The 16,922-nt window shown below is 40.9% G+C and overlaps 1 protein-coding gene across 1 annotated transcript in view; it reads right to left on the reverse strand.

Moving 5' to 3' along the window:
* Window positions 1–13,472, reverse strand: part of LOC110570507 (40S ribosomal protein SA-like) — an 88,456-nt gene extending 74,984 nt beyond the window's left edge. Inside the window, exon 1 of the mRNA XM_044914878.1 lies at window positions 13,223–13,472. Within this exon, the coding sequence (XP_044770813.1) occupies window positions 13,223–13,472 (250 nt within the window). The remainder of the gene's footprint in view (window positions 1–13,222) is intronic.
* Between the last annotated feature and the right edge of the window lie 3,450 nt (window positions 13,473–16,922).

Here is a 16,922-nt window from a genome sequence, read left to right on the forward strand (position 1 = left end):
AGAAGTTTGGGACATGAGGAAATTGAAGGTGAAGAGTATAAGGTCAATTTTCTTGGACACATGGCTAACGGTGATAAAGTAGGACTGACTAGAGAGGGATGTAATGTCAGCCTCATCTACCCTGGGATTTATTTCTTCTTGGCCTTTTCTCGGGCTCTGAAAGTCTGGAAGGCTCCCTCACACTGGAAAATCCTGAAAAGTGATTTCTTCTTCCCTTCTCCCTCAAATGCCACAATAACCCTGGAGGGAATTATAGAGCTAAGTAGGCTTGGGATGACTTAGTTTTATTTAATTATAATTTTAATTATTCCATTAGGCTACTTATGTCTCTGGAGTCATTTCTCCTTCTCAGATATTTTCTGATAATTAGAAAATAAATTTATAACTATTTTCTTCATGATTTTAAGCAAGGTCCTATCATTTGGGCCAAATTAAGCTTGGGGTAATTTCTTCGCTTGGCAGATGAGAATAATCAAGTCTAACTCTGTACACACAGCCCAACTATCATAACTTTCCTTGCTTATGAAGCAGAAGCCAGCATTGTCACTTCATACCAGGTGAAGGATGGTTCTTGCTGAAACAAGATAATCCCTCCCGCCCCCCAATACACACACATTCTGTGCTTTGGCTGGTTTGTAAAAGGCATTATCAGAATACATCTAGTAACAATGCTAGAGTGGACTCTGACTTTTTGATGGCAAGACTGCCATTAAAAGGGAAAAGAGAATGCAAATCTCAACATTGCATCAGAAATAGAAGCAGCAAAGGAGCCTCTATTTTTGAAGCTCTATTTAAATTGAACTAGTATCTCTCTTTGGATATTGAGTTTTGAGTCATGTATTTTTTATATAGTTTAAAACACCCAAATGAAAAACCCAGAGAGGGACCAAATATCTGAAAACTGTAGACATTATTTTGCATGGGCCTTGAGCACTCATTTTCCATTGCGTGCCCCTTCTCCTTCTCATCTTTGAGCCCTCCTACCCGCAAAACCAGGTATCAGTCCTCTTCTCAGTGATGGGATAGGGGGTAAAATGTTTTTTACACTTCTTCCCTGGCAGGGGAGTGTGTAAGGTTTATATGTGGGTGTTTGCATGTGTGTGTGTGTTTGAAGATCTTCAGGAAAAGACTAAAGAGTAACTGTAGGGAATGATGGCAAATTAATTTTAATTAATGTGCTGTAGTAAAGCCCACCGCTGAGAACTCTTCACCTGTAGGTTGTCATCAGTAACACTCGATTCATTACATAGGCAAACAGGAGCGCAAAGTGAGTCCATTGAATTTTGTTAAAAAGTCATTTAACTCAGGGTTTTACTCAGGTTCTATTTCTTTAAAAAAAATTCTCCCCTTTAATTCTAGTTCCTGATAACTTTCGGAGGAAATGTATTTCTGAGTTGCAAGAATCTTTTCCTGGAGATTTTTTTCCGGCCGCACTCATTCTCTGATGCGAATTGTCCGTGACTGAAATTTGGGTGATTCTTACCACTGGCACAGTTTTAAAATAAAATGGGCCCGAACTGTTTTCTATTTAAAAAAATTAAATTAGCATACATTGAGACAGTTTGGGGTATATTCAGTTTCGAGTACAACCTTGTTGTATTTGTTATTAAAATACACCAAAAATGCCCCACCAGCCAGGCTCTGTGTTCTTCCTCGTGCCTCCACTTGGACGTGGCTTCACACTGACTGCTCCCAGCACTTCCAGTCTGCCCCTTGTCCGCGCTTCAGTAATCTCGGAGGCAGCCAATTCCACCGACACCAAGTCAGAGAACCCGAGCTCTATCGTTTGTTTCTGCTACAACTCCCGGTACATTATTTGACGACTCTGAGGTAATTTCTTCTTCTATAAAAGTGGGGAAATGCTTGATGTTTATTATTATCATGAGGCCTTTAATCTAATTTTCTATACAAAGCTCTACTATCATAATTCATTTAGAATCAATGGCGGCTTGAAAAATTAAATATACCTGTAATTTCCCTCTGGTCATTGCCCTCATGCCCCATCTCCACCACGTTCACCATTGATATCAATATTTGTCAGTATTTAAACAAATTATAATGATCTTTCCCTCACCAAGGGTTTTTACTATTTTTGTGGTTCATTATTGACATTTTTTTGCTTCATATCATTTTTGGAAGTCGTGAGTAATGAACAAAATGAGTATCGATACATCCTTATGAAACAAATCGGCCACTTTGTTTCAGGAGAAGGGTGCTGGAACACTCAACAGGGTTTCTCAAAGGATCCCTGGGAAAAATGTATGGGCAAGATTGCTCCAGGACATCACTGAGAGGCTAATCCCCACGGCAAGAACCCAATTTCCTTGGATCTGTGGGACTCACAGAAGTATCAGGAAGGTCTCTGAGACTACTTGACTAGGGCTGAGAGTGCCTGCTAAGAAGGATGGCCACCCTAAGAGGCAGAAGATGCCCTGGGAGGAGCCAGAAGGTGTCCTGCTGGCATAGGACACAGTAGCCAGCAAGACTGGGGAAGGGCAATGTGTGTGGCTCAGGCCAAGCTGACCGTGGAAGGCCTGTAGTGAGGATTGAAAGCTCATTGCCCCAACAAAAGCGATGCTGCCACTTAACTCTAGTATAGAATTATTTCAGCCACCTAAAGTAACAACATTCCTCGTCGGTCACTAAGACCCTGTAAAGCATTTCATTCCTAGCAAGTGGTATGAACCTAGTAAATGTTTGATGAATTTACTCATTCCTTTACTCATTCAAAAATATTTATGAAACTCCTATTATAGGCCCAACAGTGTTTTAGCTTTGTAAGGGTACAGTAATGAACTAGATAGGTCAGTGCCTGCAATCCTAGTGTTTATATCCCAGGAGAAAGAGCCAGACAATAAACAGGTAAAGAAACAAGCAGGAGAATATCAGATATTGATAAATGCTGTGAAGACTTATCTAGAGTGATATTTTCAATAGAGTGGTCAGCCGAGTGGTTTGAGGTCTGAGTCATGAAAATTAGCTATCTATTCTGAGATCTATGCAAAAGGAACTTTAACTGAATTCAATAACATATGTTTGCTGATTTGTTCTATCTCTTAAGTAAACCTCATCCTAATATACCGTAGTCATAAAACTTCATTCAAAATAGTTATTAAACATGCTCTGTATTTCAAACAGTGTGTTGGTGCTAGGGATATAAAAGTAAAAGCATGGCACCTGCTTTCAAGGACTTGACATTCTGGTGTGGAGAGCCAGAGGTATGAACAGCTATAATAAAAAGTGAGAATTGCCATGATGGAGTCATGGTCAGTATTCCATGGGGGGACTTGTTGACGAAGTGCCTTTACTGTAATTGAAATAGCAAGGCTAGCTGTGAGTTGGGAGAAAATTCTCCATGGGTCTCTCATTTTCTACATGCTTTGTCAACAGAGAGACCTTTGCTTTATTATTATTATTTTTCATCATGATAATTATACTCTTTAATCCCCATCACCTATTTCCCCCATCCTCTCACCCATCTCCCATCTGGTAACCATTAGTTTGTTTCCTATAGTTAAGAGTCTGTTTCTTGGTTTTTCTCTCTCCTTTTTTTCCCTTTGCTCATTTGTTTTTTTTCTTAATTCCACATATGAGTGAAATCATATGGTATTTGTCTTTCTCTGAGTGACTTATTTTGCTTAGCATTATTCTGTCTAGCTCTATTTATGTTGTTGCAAATGGCAAGATTTCATTCTTTTTTACAGTTAAATAATATTCCATTATATATGTATGTATAGCACATCTTCTTTATCCATTTCATTCTTTTTTACAGCTAAATAATATTCCATTATATATAATCTTCTTTATCCTCTCATCTATCAGTGGATACTTGGGCTGCTTCCACAGTTTGGTTATTGTAAATAATGCTGCGGTAAACATAGGGGTGCCTGTATCCCTTTGAATTAGTGTTTTTGTATTTGGGTAAATACCCAGTAGTGTCTGGATCTAGGATAGTTCTATTTTTAATTTTTTGAGGAAACTCCATACTGTTTTCCACAGTAGCTGCACCAGTTTGCATCCCCGCCAGTGGTGCACAAGGGTTCCTTTTTTCTCCACATCCTCGCGAAAACTTGTTTTTTGTGGTTTTGATTTTAGCCATTCTGACAGGTGTGGGGTAATATCTTATTGTATTTGGATTTGCATTTCCCTGATGATGAGTGATGTTGAGCCTTTGATTGAACCTTGAACTGTCTTTCAAGGATGTTTGCATAGCTAGCAAACACCTCGGAGGTTAGAGATGTTTTCTCCCTCCAGGGTAGAGAGATTTGTTCCTTACTAGGATATTAAAGAAAATGTTTCCTTCCAAGGCAACGGTTGGGCAGGTTTCCTTGCTGCCTCTTTAAAAGATTGGTGTTTCCTGAACTGGAGTCTCCTCGATTGTGATGCAGACCCACTGTGTGTGCAGCATCTACGTGGACTGTTCCATGTTGCTCTCTAGGATTTAGAGGCCAAGAAGAACCAAAGGAACATGAAGTTTATGCTGTCTGCTGTGCCATGAGTCATAAAGCCCTTTGTCTTTGACTTTAGAGTCTTGTCTCTTCTGCAAGAATCCATGTCACTGTGACAAGCTACCTTGTTAGTTTGGAAATGGGTAAAATTAGTAGTTCTTGACATGGTGGCAATATGTAAATTATTTATTTTTTTTAGCCTTTTCATCTTTCCTACAACACTATTTATGCTTTCTGAGTTTTAATTTTCTCATTTGTAAGTTTGGGATGAAAATCCTTACTTCAAAAAATCATTGTAAGGCTCAAATTCGATGTCATATAAGTGGCAGAGACTGTTGGCTATTTTTTCTTTCTCTTATACCATAGAAACTTCGTAGTGTACCAGTTGTCACCAGATTAAGGAAAACTACATATTCCAGCCTCCCTTGTACATAGGTATGATCAAGCAATCAAGTTCTGGTCAATGGGATATGAGCAGAAGTTATAAGTGCAACTTTCAGATGATGTTCTTGAAAGGGAGAATTCCCTCCCCTGGCCCTCTCTCCTTCCTATTGACTGGAATGTAGACATAGAGATGAGACATCTTGGGCCACATGGATGGGAAAACACCCTGCATGTAGTAGAGGAATAAGATAGAAGGAACCTGGGTCTCTAGCTTTTTGGAGAAACCATTCTAATCCCAGACTGCTAATGTACAGACTGTTATGTGGAAGAAAAATAAATTTCTGTTTTGTTCGAGCCACTGCCATTTGGTATCTCCATCGGAGCAATGAACCCGTACCTTAATTAGTGGAGGAGTGAGAACAGGGATGCGTTAGAAAGATCCTGCTGGTGATGGCGTAGAGGAGAGAATATGGGCAAGGAAACTGGAAGAAGGGAGACCACCCAGCTACCCAGTTGTGTGTCTCTTTCTCAAAGATTTTGACTGTTGGCAAGTCTTGCCTGGCCTGTGGATTTTTACAAGAATGTTGAATTCCATAGACAAATAAATTAGAGACACACTGAGTCAAAGTTAAACATGATTCTTCATGATAGGTATGACAAGTGTTTTCAGCATTAAAGAATTCTATGCCTCTTTAAAAGGGCTGAAGATACAATGTTCCTCAAACTTACTTGAAAATGAGCCCTTTCATCATAAAACTTTAGCATCCATGACTACGAATGTTCTAGAGAACACAGGGAAACATGATCCAGTGCCTGTTAGACCTAACGGCATCTATCCTGCCCTGTAGAAATTTTAAATCTGAGATGACATCCAAATATCAATAGTCCACAAGGCATTTCACAAAGAAGGATGTTTGTTAGATACAAGAACCAAATAAACATGTGCACATGCACACATAGCCCTTTCCACGATTGGAGATACAACAAATACCATTAGGTATCGATCTTCCTCTGCCCAGGGTTAAGCTTTCAGTTTTGTTCCAAGGTATGAACGAATAGGACAAGAAGGGAAAAGGATACAAGGCACTGGTTTGACTGCACTCGGGAAGATCTTCATGAGGAAAGTTCTTGCCCAAACCTAAATCGCTTAAATACTAATTCTCATGGCAAGAGATTAGACTGCATGGTAGATGACCTCCTTGCTCTGGGAATTCATGACACTCCAAGAGGCAAAATGAACGGAGGCAGAGCAGAGCATGTAAAATCAGAATCCTGTGACTTTGGCCTGGGGAGTGTTTGCTCTGGCAGAAGGCATTTTCCATGAGTAACTGAGTCCTATATAGCTCTTATGGGATCAAATGGCAGTATAAATTGGATCAACAGTTAACATCCTAATTCTCTTCCATGACCAATGTGAGGAAAAGTAACTCTATTTCAACGCTTCATTGAAAAATACTTTGTGCAGAGTCCTTGGGGGAAAATTTTTTCTAATCACAATCCCAGGCCAAATATCTCTACAGTTTTCTCAACAGTACAGCTAATCCTCTGTGCCGCCAAAACTCGGTTTTCTTTCATTAATTTGACCCACACTGGCAAAGGAGTTCTTAGGTACAGAGGAAACACACACAGAGGTGTCACACCACACTTGACATTGTGACTGTGGTGACAGGGTTTTCTCCAGCTGTCGGTTTCAGAAGTCTTTCGTTTTGTTTGATACTGCGCAGCTCTGTGGTGAGAAGTGGCAGCCAAGTGTTCTATCCTTTGTAACATCTTCATTAGTAACAGTAGTAACAAATTACCTGGAGGAAAGAGGGGCCCTGTAAATGGTAAATGTTGTAAGCAAGGGTCTTTATGTAAATATCTTCTATTACTTCCCCCAACTGGACTTGAATTCTTGAGTGGTAGGAGTTCTGAATGCTGGAAAGGTAGGGAGAAGCTTCCATGTCTTCTCTGCGTGTTGATCACATAAGACATCCAATATTCATGCACAGTTTCCTCATTTTCTTCTCTGGGCTGGGTCATTATCTGCCTAACAAACCCCCAAACAAGTACAAATTGTGTCTCTGGGTCTATACAATGAGAAGGTGACTTCTTTTCAAGGGCCATGGAGAAATTCTCAACATCGAAGAGAGTCTCTTTTGGGAAATTAATAGCAAGATTTCTCAACACTCAATGGGACACTAGTTCTGTGGTATGATAATATGCATAGTAAAAACTTAAGGGTTTCTTGATCAAATCTTAATTTGGAGAACAGCACTTTATGTAAAAATAATCAGGTTTCTTTTTTTGTTTCTGGAGCCTTTAGTAAGATGATGCATATTGTGAAATTTCAAAGGAAAAAGAAAATAGTTTCCTGAGTTTATTTCATCCAAGAAGTCTTTGCTATGGGCCTAGATAGTTCCACAAACATCGATTTTTGGAAAAGGCTAATGGAATCAGCTAATCATCAGCTTTCATGTCTAAGGAGCACGTACCAACCAAAAACTAAAGGTTTTCAGGAAAGGCCCAGTAACCTGGCACTATGACCATAGTCCACATTCTTGGTGAGGAGGTTAGGCCTAATGATGTTTTAGCAGAGCAATAATTTAATGCTTGGGACTATGAAGAACCTAGCAGTAAGGGTTGCTCAAAGACCTGTGGCAGAGATGGGCTGTGGGATTTGTGCCATTCCTGCCTCACTGGTGGGAATTCTCCCTTCTCTCCTCTTTAAGAAAAAAATGCAAACGGGCAAGGGAGTCTTCACTTGATATCTTGGATTTATTGCATTTGGAAAAATGTGACATGCAGTTAAATGTCCTTTTGGGTACAAGGTCAACCAGAACTAATGTTTTGAAAATATAAAATGAATGTGATAGACAGCTTAGCATAGTGATTAAGAATATGCTAAGAATAAGAATATTAAGATTATTCTAGGGGTGCCTAGCTGGCTCAGTTGGTAGAGCACAGGACTCTTGACCTTGGGGCTATAAGTTCGAACCCCACATTGGGTGTACAGATTACCTAAAAATAAGATCTTTAAAAAAAGGGAGAGAGAGGGGCACCTGGGTAGCTCAGTCATTAAGCGTCTGCCTTCGGCTCAGGTCATGATCCCAGGGTCCTGGGGTCCGGCCTCACATCGGGCTCCCCGCTCAGTGGGAAGCCTGCTTCTCCCTCTCCCACTCCCCATGCTTGTGTTCCCTCTCTTGCTGTGTCTCTCTCTGTCAAATAAATAAATAAATAAATAAATAAATAAATAAATAAATAAGAGAGAGAGAGAGAAAGAGATATGTATTCCAGAGCCAACCTGTCTCAGTTTGAGCTTAAGCTCTGTGCCCTTGGGGCAAGTTGTTTATCTGCTCTATGCCTCAGCTTAAAATGGGAATGATAATAGTACCCACTTCAGGATACTCAACTTGTCATAGGATGAAATGAATTCATATTTGAAAAGCTCTTAGAATAGTGTTTGATATTTAATAAATGTTTATTACATTTAAAAATATTTTAAAATGTGTTTTTCACTTTCTCTCTTATACGTCATGATACTCAAATCATTTCAGTCTAGCCCCGTGTATGTCTTTCAGGTTCCTTTTATCCTCCTCATAAAAGCAAAATTGCTTTCTTTCCACAATTGCAAGCTTAATAAGGAAGACACACCTCAGTGTGTCCTCAGAGCTAGGTCTAAGTGACTGTGTGGGGGAGAGTTCTCACCCACCCCTACTTGCAGCCAACAGGAGGCCATGAGTGAGAAGTGACACTTTTCTTGTTAAATCATCAGTGTGTAAGGTGTTTCTGTTTCAGCAGAGAATGTTATTATTTACCTAATAAATACAAACGAAGATTGATTAGACTCCCTAGCTCACACTACCCAAAACCCAAGAGGGACTGGGGTAGCTTGCAGAATGCCAGTTTATTCATTCAAATTGACAAGTGTATCTGTCAGACAGACCAGGAAGGCTCCCATTGGTGTGATGCGGGCCTTCTCTCCCTGTCAGACTCCCCGAGAGCCAAACTTAATCCAAAGTCACTTTACCTGCTCGCCACAAGTGACTAGAAACACATGGAGTTCATACAGTACACATTCTTCATCTGTATGGGGGTCAGAGAGGAATGAGAATATCGTTTGGTAAGCATGAAAGCAGATCAAGAGCGATGAGATGAAACAAGGTTTAATGGCAAAGAGCTAGGGTATTCGGAAGCATCCATCTCTTAAGATCACTTTCCTAATGTGACTACAAAGATTTCAAGCCTGATAAAGATTCCCTATTTGAGAGTTCTTAGATCAGTCCCACCACTTCTTGTTTCTCCTTTTCATGCTTTCATACAGATGCTTCTTTTCCACCTCCATCCCCACTGGAAGGACATATTCTCTCACTAGCTGTGTCCACATGTGTAATCAGGGTACCATTCTGTCTCTCCTCACACTGTGTTCATTTAAAGTCCCTTAGATTGCAGTTGGAGAAACCTTTTTAAGGCTTCTAAAGAGGACCAGCAGCTGACACCATCTTAGTACTGCGATATAGAGAGGAATAAGCTGGGCACTTGCCTTCTAGGGGCTGGCATCCCAGTAAGGGACACAGACAGGTAAGCACATAACACCGAGGCTACACTGTGGTGTAAGTACAACCATAGGAGCAGGTACAAGAAACAGCTAGAGCATGCAGGAAAGCATGATTAACTCTTCTTGGTCCATGGGCATAAAAGGAAGTGAAGGAAGGCTTCCTGTAGGAGGTGATAATTGAGCTGGAACAGGGATAGAGTGTTCCAGAAAGGGGGGAATAACATAACTAAGGAAAAAGGCATAGCATGGTATGAGCTGTCCAGGAAACTAAAGGAGTTAGTTACTTGGTGGGGTGTGTCAGGGGGGCATATGAGAGGAAGGACTGAAGTGGTCCTGAGGGGGTAGGCAGTTGTTTTTGCCATGAGAGGCCTTTTAATGAAGAACACCAGTGTATTAGTTCACTAGGCCTGCTGGGACAAAGTACCACGAACTAGGTGGCTCACCAGAAATTTATTATCTCACTCCTCTGGAGGCCAGAGGTCCAGGAGCAAGGTATCAACAGAGTTGGTTACTTCTGAGGCTCACGAGTGACAGTCTGTTCCAGGCCTCTCTCCTTGCGTCTGCGGCGATTTCCTTGGCTTGTAGAAGCGTCACCCGGATCTCTGCCTTCATCTTTATGTCACGTTGACGCTCTCCCTGTGTGTGTCTGTGTTCACATTTCTTCTATGACACCAAATTCAGTCCTATTGAATTAGGGCCTACATTATGCCCTCACTTTAACTTGCTTATCTCTGTAAAGGCCCGATCTCCAAGTAAGGCCACATTCTGAGGTACTGAGGGTTAGACATTCAACAGAGAATTTTGGAGGAAGATACAATTCAACCCATAACAACCTGCGTTTAAAAGACAACTAAAGAAAAAGAACTACAGGGGGATCAACCAGGAAAGTAGGAAGAGAATACAGTGTCTGGGAAGAGCAGGAGATGGGAGTGTCTGCAAAGCTGATTGCTCCTTGAGGGCAAGTAATTGGAGGCACAAATCCCAGCTCTGACTTTTGCACTTCACTCATGTGCTTCTCACGTTTCTCATTGCAAGATAGGGGTAATACTTCTTCCCCACAGGGTGGCTGTGGGGATTAAATGTGATTACGTACATAAATTCCAAGCACACAGTGGGCATTCATGCATGCATACGTAAATAGTAATATAAAAAGTCACACTATTGTGACCTCTTTAATGTCCACAGGCTACATAATGCCAAAGGGGTTCTAGACTGTTATCAATTTACTCCCTAGATGCACTACATCATTTAAAAGCTGACACCTTGGGGGGCTGCTCTTGTCTCCTTCTGTGTGTAGAGCTCATTAAATTCCATATTTGCTTCATGTGACCGAAAACCTGTGGGAACATACAAGTACAAAGAGTGTGAATTATGGCTGTGAAACAGGATTTCAAAATATTCCCCTCTTGTAATTTCTGTGGAAATTAAACATCTGCTTTGACACCTCATGAATCTTTCTCCAGGTTGTTTGGTTTGAATTTCACATGGTGACTGATCTGCCCAGGGTTGCCAAACAAAAAACTGCCTTGCTCTGTGCATCAGGCCGACGGCATCTCCGAAAGGTGAGTTCCCTTTCCTTGGTCATTCCTACCACCGAAGAGATACCAAGATCCTTCATCTAGCATAGTGTCTGCTTTTTTTTTTTTCTCCAGTACAGTTGAGAACGAGTTTAGATGCCACAAAAGCTCTCTTGAGAGTGTATATTCTATATTCGTGGCACATTCGGATGATGCTTCAAAGGAGCATCTATATCATGACTTAGTTGCTTTAACACAACTTAATTTCCCAGACCTGTGTCTGGCTCTCAAAGTGTCCCAGGCTCCAGGCCCCCCTTGCACTACTGATACTTTGCTGGTATGGTTAAGAAGCCATGAAAAGGAGCCTTATTCCCTCTGGTGAAATTAATTTGAGCATTATTTCTGAAAGACACAAATATTCTGAACATGTCCATTGTCTAAACATTTGTGAGATATGGCACTCCATATAATTTTTTTCTTTCAAAACAACTTCACCATATTTTCTGTCAGTCCTTACCCTTTTTGTTGGGAGAGTAGAACTACTCTTTTGCTTTGCTCATCCTCACCTCCTCCAGGCATATTTACAAGCAGCTTGCTTGGAACAAAAGGAAAAGTCCCAGGTGCTGCCAATCATCCTCAGTTACCCACATCACTGCTGCTATTTGTAATATGCTGGAGAAGACCAAGATGCATGGAGAAAATCTTTCATGTTGGCCTCTTCAGCTGTGGGCTTCTGAGTCATGGAACATCAGGCCAAAGAAATGCATCAGTCAGCATTGATCTGTTTCTTCTATCTCTTGCTCTGTTTCTCTCCCCCCACTCCTCCTCAGTGAGGCCGTCATCCCTCTCGTATGGATTCTTGTAATGGCCTTGGAAGGATCTCTCCTCCATGTCAACATCGTTGTTAACATAAACTCTTAAGGCCCAGCACTTCCCTGGGCTTCTGGACCCTCATTGGTCTCCATTGCCCTCAGAATAAAGTCCATACCCTTACATCTCTCTCAAGGTCCTTCACATCTGTCTCCAGACTATAATCTCACACTCTTATTCCTTGACAATCTTCCATATAGCACTTGCTTTAGCTAGACAGAATTGCTTTTGCATAGACACATGTACCATGGTGGTTGCTTTACTCATTCTCTCCCCTCTGAGTGGAATGCAGGACCCTATCACTCTCAGGACTCAGCCTACCTCTTCCATAAAGGCTTTCATGAGAGCTTTACTCAGGGGTGCCCCCTATGAATTCCTGTAGCCCCATCTCTCTGCCTTCCTGAGGGCTCATATTGCTTTCTACTTGATATCACGTTTATTTGTGTATCTGCTCAGCTCCGATGTGTCTGACTGATGACCCCAAAGTATCTGACACAGCTTCTGACACACACAGCAAGCAGCTTATGAATGTCTGGGAGGCAAGCAGTGAGATAGACATGGGGGCAAGGAAGACTCACAAGAGATTCTTCCAGCATCTCAGCAGATTTTTACATATAGTAGCTGCTGAGTTTTCTCAGCTGAAATTAATATGGAAACAGGAGTTTAGAGAGCAAATTACTTTCATATGAATTCAGACTTGCAGCTAATAAATGAAGTGAAAACCTCAAAAATCTTCATTGCATATTGTCTAGTCAGGCACAACTTCAACCACACTTTCATAAGCAACATTTCCATGCAGATCTGCCAGATAATTTACCCCCCTGTGACAGCCGTCTTTTGCTTTCTCTCATATATTCTTAGCACAGTCCCCATGGTAATAAAATTTTACTCAGAAAGCAAGACGAGTGTGTGGAGGAAGGAGGGAGGTGAGCAATGTTTTTCCGTCGGACTTGTTCTGCTGTTGCTTCAAGTTCATGGCTTACATTTTACCTTGGTTTTGATAAACAAATTGTTATCAACTGTCTTGTTTTCTGGAAGCTCCGCTGAAATGCATTTGACAGCAGCTCATAGCTCTTGGTGTTCTCGTTTCCAGAAATCGACTCTTATTTGGGACTTCATGATTTTTTCCATGGAAGGCAGAGGGGCCTCATTTAGTTTGTATTCCTTTCTGTGAACAACTAGGTTTCTAAGGAGAGAGTTGGCTAATGAGAGCAGCAAATCGAAGCAGGCACCCTGGGTTCTGTGTTACGCACATGTGTCTCTGTGTATGGTTCACTTGTGTGCACATGTGCGTATATGTATGTGTACATGTGTGCGTGTAAAAGAAAGAGAGAGAAACTGAGAGACAGAAAGGAAAGGAGAAAACAAAGGCTTTGGGGCATCCTTTAAATTGGACCATATCCACCATCGTGCCGCCTAACTTTAGAATCCGTCATGGGAAGGCACTAGGTGGAGGTTGTTTTAACCTGGTGGTGAGCTCTGAGGCGTGAACACAGTGAAGGAGGAAGAAAACGGTTGGAGATGCTTGCAGCGGGTTGGCGGTCTGAGGTGCCCACGCCCACTCCCACGCCAGGTGCCTCCAGCTTTACGCCTGCTGACGCGCTGGCCCCAGAGCTGGGGCAGCGGCAGAAAGGGCATTTGTGAAGCTGCTAAACGCTTGTTCCTTTGCCAGTTGGTAGTATGTGTGTCCTGCACGTTGCACGAGAGAATTACCATCGTCCAAAATTTAGTAGAGCTGCAAAGGATTTGGTCACGTGTGCTCACCTAAATGTTGAATATACCACTGCCTGATATGAGGAAGCCATCAGCTCTTTAGTCAAGTGCCCTGCAAAGTTTAGAAAACACTAAATCTATTTCATTTCAAATGGCATGAAGCAATTTTTGTTTGTTTGTTTGCTTGTTTTGCGTGAAGTTTTGTAACTGAAGTCTTGAGAATCATGTCTAAGATTAATTGGTGACAGTGATGGAGGTGTGAGTGTGGCGTTCTGTCTAAGATATTTACAAAAGAGAGTTTTGTACATTTTTAAAAACACGATAGCTAAAACTAAGCTAATGGTGTTAGCTTAAAATTAGAAGGCTGGAATTAAAGATGCATATGGGAAAGACAGAGCTTATCACTCACATATCTTCAGTCTCAAGCATCTAGATGCCAACATTTTAAAATATAAGAAAAAAAAAAGTGGTGCAAAGTGATTCTTTCCTTTAGGTGTCATTTTCCCCAAAAAAGATTTGTAATGAATGCAACAACTGTGTTGTTTTTTTTTTTTAAAAATAAGCCCTTAAAAGGTATATTTTTCTTAAAAGTATCATATTTTATACAATTGCTCTAGCATTTTGGAATTATTGCATATCAAATATCTCATTTTGTCCTTACAAAATTGTCTAAGACAGATTTTCCCATCCCCATTTGACGTCAAGGAAACAGATGCCAGGTAGTAAGAAAGATAGGGCTAGATTCTAGATGTTTTGATTCCCCATTTGGTGTTATTTTTGCTAGCTCATAAAAGAAAGGAAAAAGAAATGGTAATAGCTGAAAAGTCCTGGCAGAGGTCCACATTTCCCAAGTGTGGGTAAGATGCTACTGATAGCTTAGGGGTTCAAGTTCAAATTCTTTCTCTTCTTTTAGATCATTTTCTGGTGATAGTTTTGGTAGTCTAACATAGTGATAAATAACTTTTTAAAATTTAAAATTCCTTTAATAAAGCAGCAAAAGAAATTATTTTTACAAATAAACTTTTACATAAATAAATCTCAGCTACACTTTGGGACTTACTGGATAATACTAATTGATAATAAGTTATTATCAATCATAGCTTAATTTAGCCCTCATATTTTCTCCAGATTTTTATTAGAATTTCCCTTCTTAGTCTACTTCTTTTAAGAATTGTTTATTTGCTCAAGAGAGAGAGCAAGAGAGTGAGTGGGGGGAGGGGCAGAGGAGAAGGAGAGAGATTCTCAAGCAGACTCTGTGCTGAGTGAGGAGCTAGACGCAGGGCTCGATCTTAGGGCCCTGAGATCATGATCTGAATTGAAACTAAGTGTCAGGCACCTAACCGACTGAGCCACCCAGGTGCACCCTCTTAGTCTATTATTGATTCAAATGGAGCATTCTCCTTTCTAAGGTAGCCTAAGTCTCTTATACTTGAGGTCACTTTAGTTTTAAGTTTCTTCTTAAGATATACCAATGTGTTAGATTGGCAAAACTCTGAAATGGTAAGTTGATGAGTCTGTTCGTTTTCTTTTTTGTTGTTCATTTGGATTTTCTCTTTTTTTTAATCTTCTCATTTTTTTACAATGGGAACATATTGTACTTTTATGACAGGAAGATATTTTTAATACCATTTTAGATAAATGAAGTTATAAAAAGGAAAGAGTAAGGGAGGAAAAAAGAAAGAGGGGGAAAAGAAAGAGACAAAAAAGAAGGAAAGGTAGGAAGGAAAAAAAGAAAAGAGGGAAGTAAAGAAAGAGAGGAGGGAGGAAGAAAGGAAGGAAGAGAGAGAGAAAAAGAAGAAAAGGAAGGAGAAGAGAAGAGAAGAGAAAATAAGAAAAAGACTAGCCCAGGCCTTGGGAAGTACATTGTTGGGTGGCTATGATTATCTCGTTAAGGTCACAGGGCCAGACCACACCCTTATGTGAAAGTCATGTTCCATAAAGGAACACATGTTCCCACTGTCAGCCATCTTGGGAAGAAGCTAATTCTGGATCTGAACATGGGGTTAAGTTGAACCTAAACTGTAAGGTGTGGAAATGTCTAGAGGGTTCTGATGGCCAATGGTTGAGGTCGTCCCTATCACAGAAGGAAGGACGCTGGCTGTGAGCTGGTCTCCATAGAGTCACCACATCTAGTAGCAACTGAAGGCTGGAATGTGCAGAAGCCCCTCAGCTGGGCTAGATTGAGTATATATTCCCTACGGACTGGTGTCCCCGAAGAGCAGTGATGTCACAAGGATGGTGGGCTTTGAGACACAGTGAAGTGGCAAGATAGGAGCCAGCATGGAGACACTGGACAGGGAGGGAGCTGGCCTGTTCCTGGGACTGCAGGACACTTGCCCGGAAAACCTGCCAGGAGACCCCTGGAGGCAGCTAGTTCCTGGACTTAAGCTTATGGGGGTGAGGGTTGGGGGCTCACATTCTGACAAGTTAGATATAAAAAGTGTAACATTTTGTCATGCTTCAGACTTGTGCCACCTGGGACATTAAGTGGTGGGGAATAGACATGGATAAAAAGACCGGATGAAAGGAAATGCATCAAAATGTGGAATAGAAATACATATAAGTTGTTGAATGCTAAGCAATTTCTTTTTTCTTCTTTTTTTCCCTGTAATTTCCAAGTCATGTGCAATTTCTTCCACAATTAAAATAGCAGCATCTTATAAAAGTTATCTGTTACGTTTGGTCTTAGCCCCCTAGGCACTGTTCAATCTTGGTGACATTGCAGCCTCTCCTAGTCCTGCGGTACATGGAATCATTCCTATTATTCCATTCTGTGAATCATTCCTTTGTCTGCTCTCAGATACCTGCTTCTAACCTGATACCCAGCAAGCTCCAAGGCCTTCGGAGCCCCCCTTTCCCCCTTCTACACAGAAGAACAAGGAAGACTAAAGTATCCTATCTATATACTCAGAAGAGGCAAAGCTGGTTGTTATTTTGTAAAACAATCAGGAAGTAACTGTTGACTGTGCCTTCAAAGAATCTAGAAACATCTTAACTTACACAGCATATTTTCAGGATTCAGTAAATATTTGTTGAACGAACAGGGTAATCAATCAATACGTTAATTCTCTAATTCTCTCTACATGGTAGATACTTACTTAGAATTTGAATATTGATTCTTTTTTAAAAATTTTATTATGTTATGTTAGTCACCATACATCAATAGTTTTTGATGTAGTGATCCGTGCTTCATTGTTTTCATATAACACCCAGTGCTCCATGCAGTATGTGCCCTCCTTAATACGCATCACTAGGCTAACCCATCCCCCCACCCCCTCCCCTTTAACACCCTCAGTTTGTTTCTCAGAGTCCATAGTCTCTCATGGTTCATCTCTCCCTCCGATTTCCCCCCCTTCATTTTTCCCTTCCTTCTAATGTCCTCCATGCTATTCCTTATGTTCTAGAAATAAGTGAAACCATATGATAATTGACTTTCTCTGCTTGACTTATTTC

Source organism: Neomonachus schauinslandi, chromosome 5 (assembly GCF_002201575.2).
Source record: "Neomonachus schauinslandi chromosome 5, ASM220157v2, whole genome shotgun sequence".
NCBI classification, from domain to species: domain Eukaryota; kingdom Metazoa; phylum Chordata; class Mammalia; order Carnivora; family Phocidae; genus Neomonachus; species Neomonachus schauinslandi.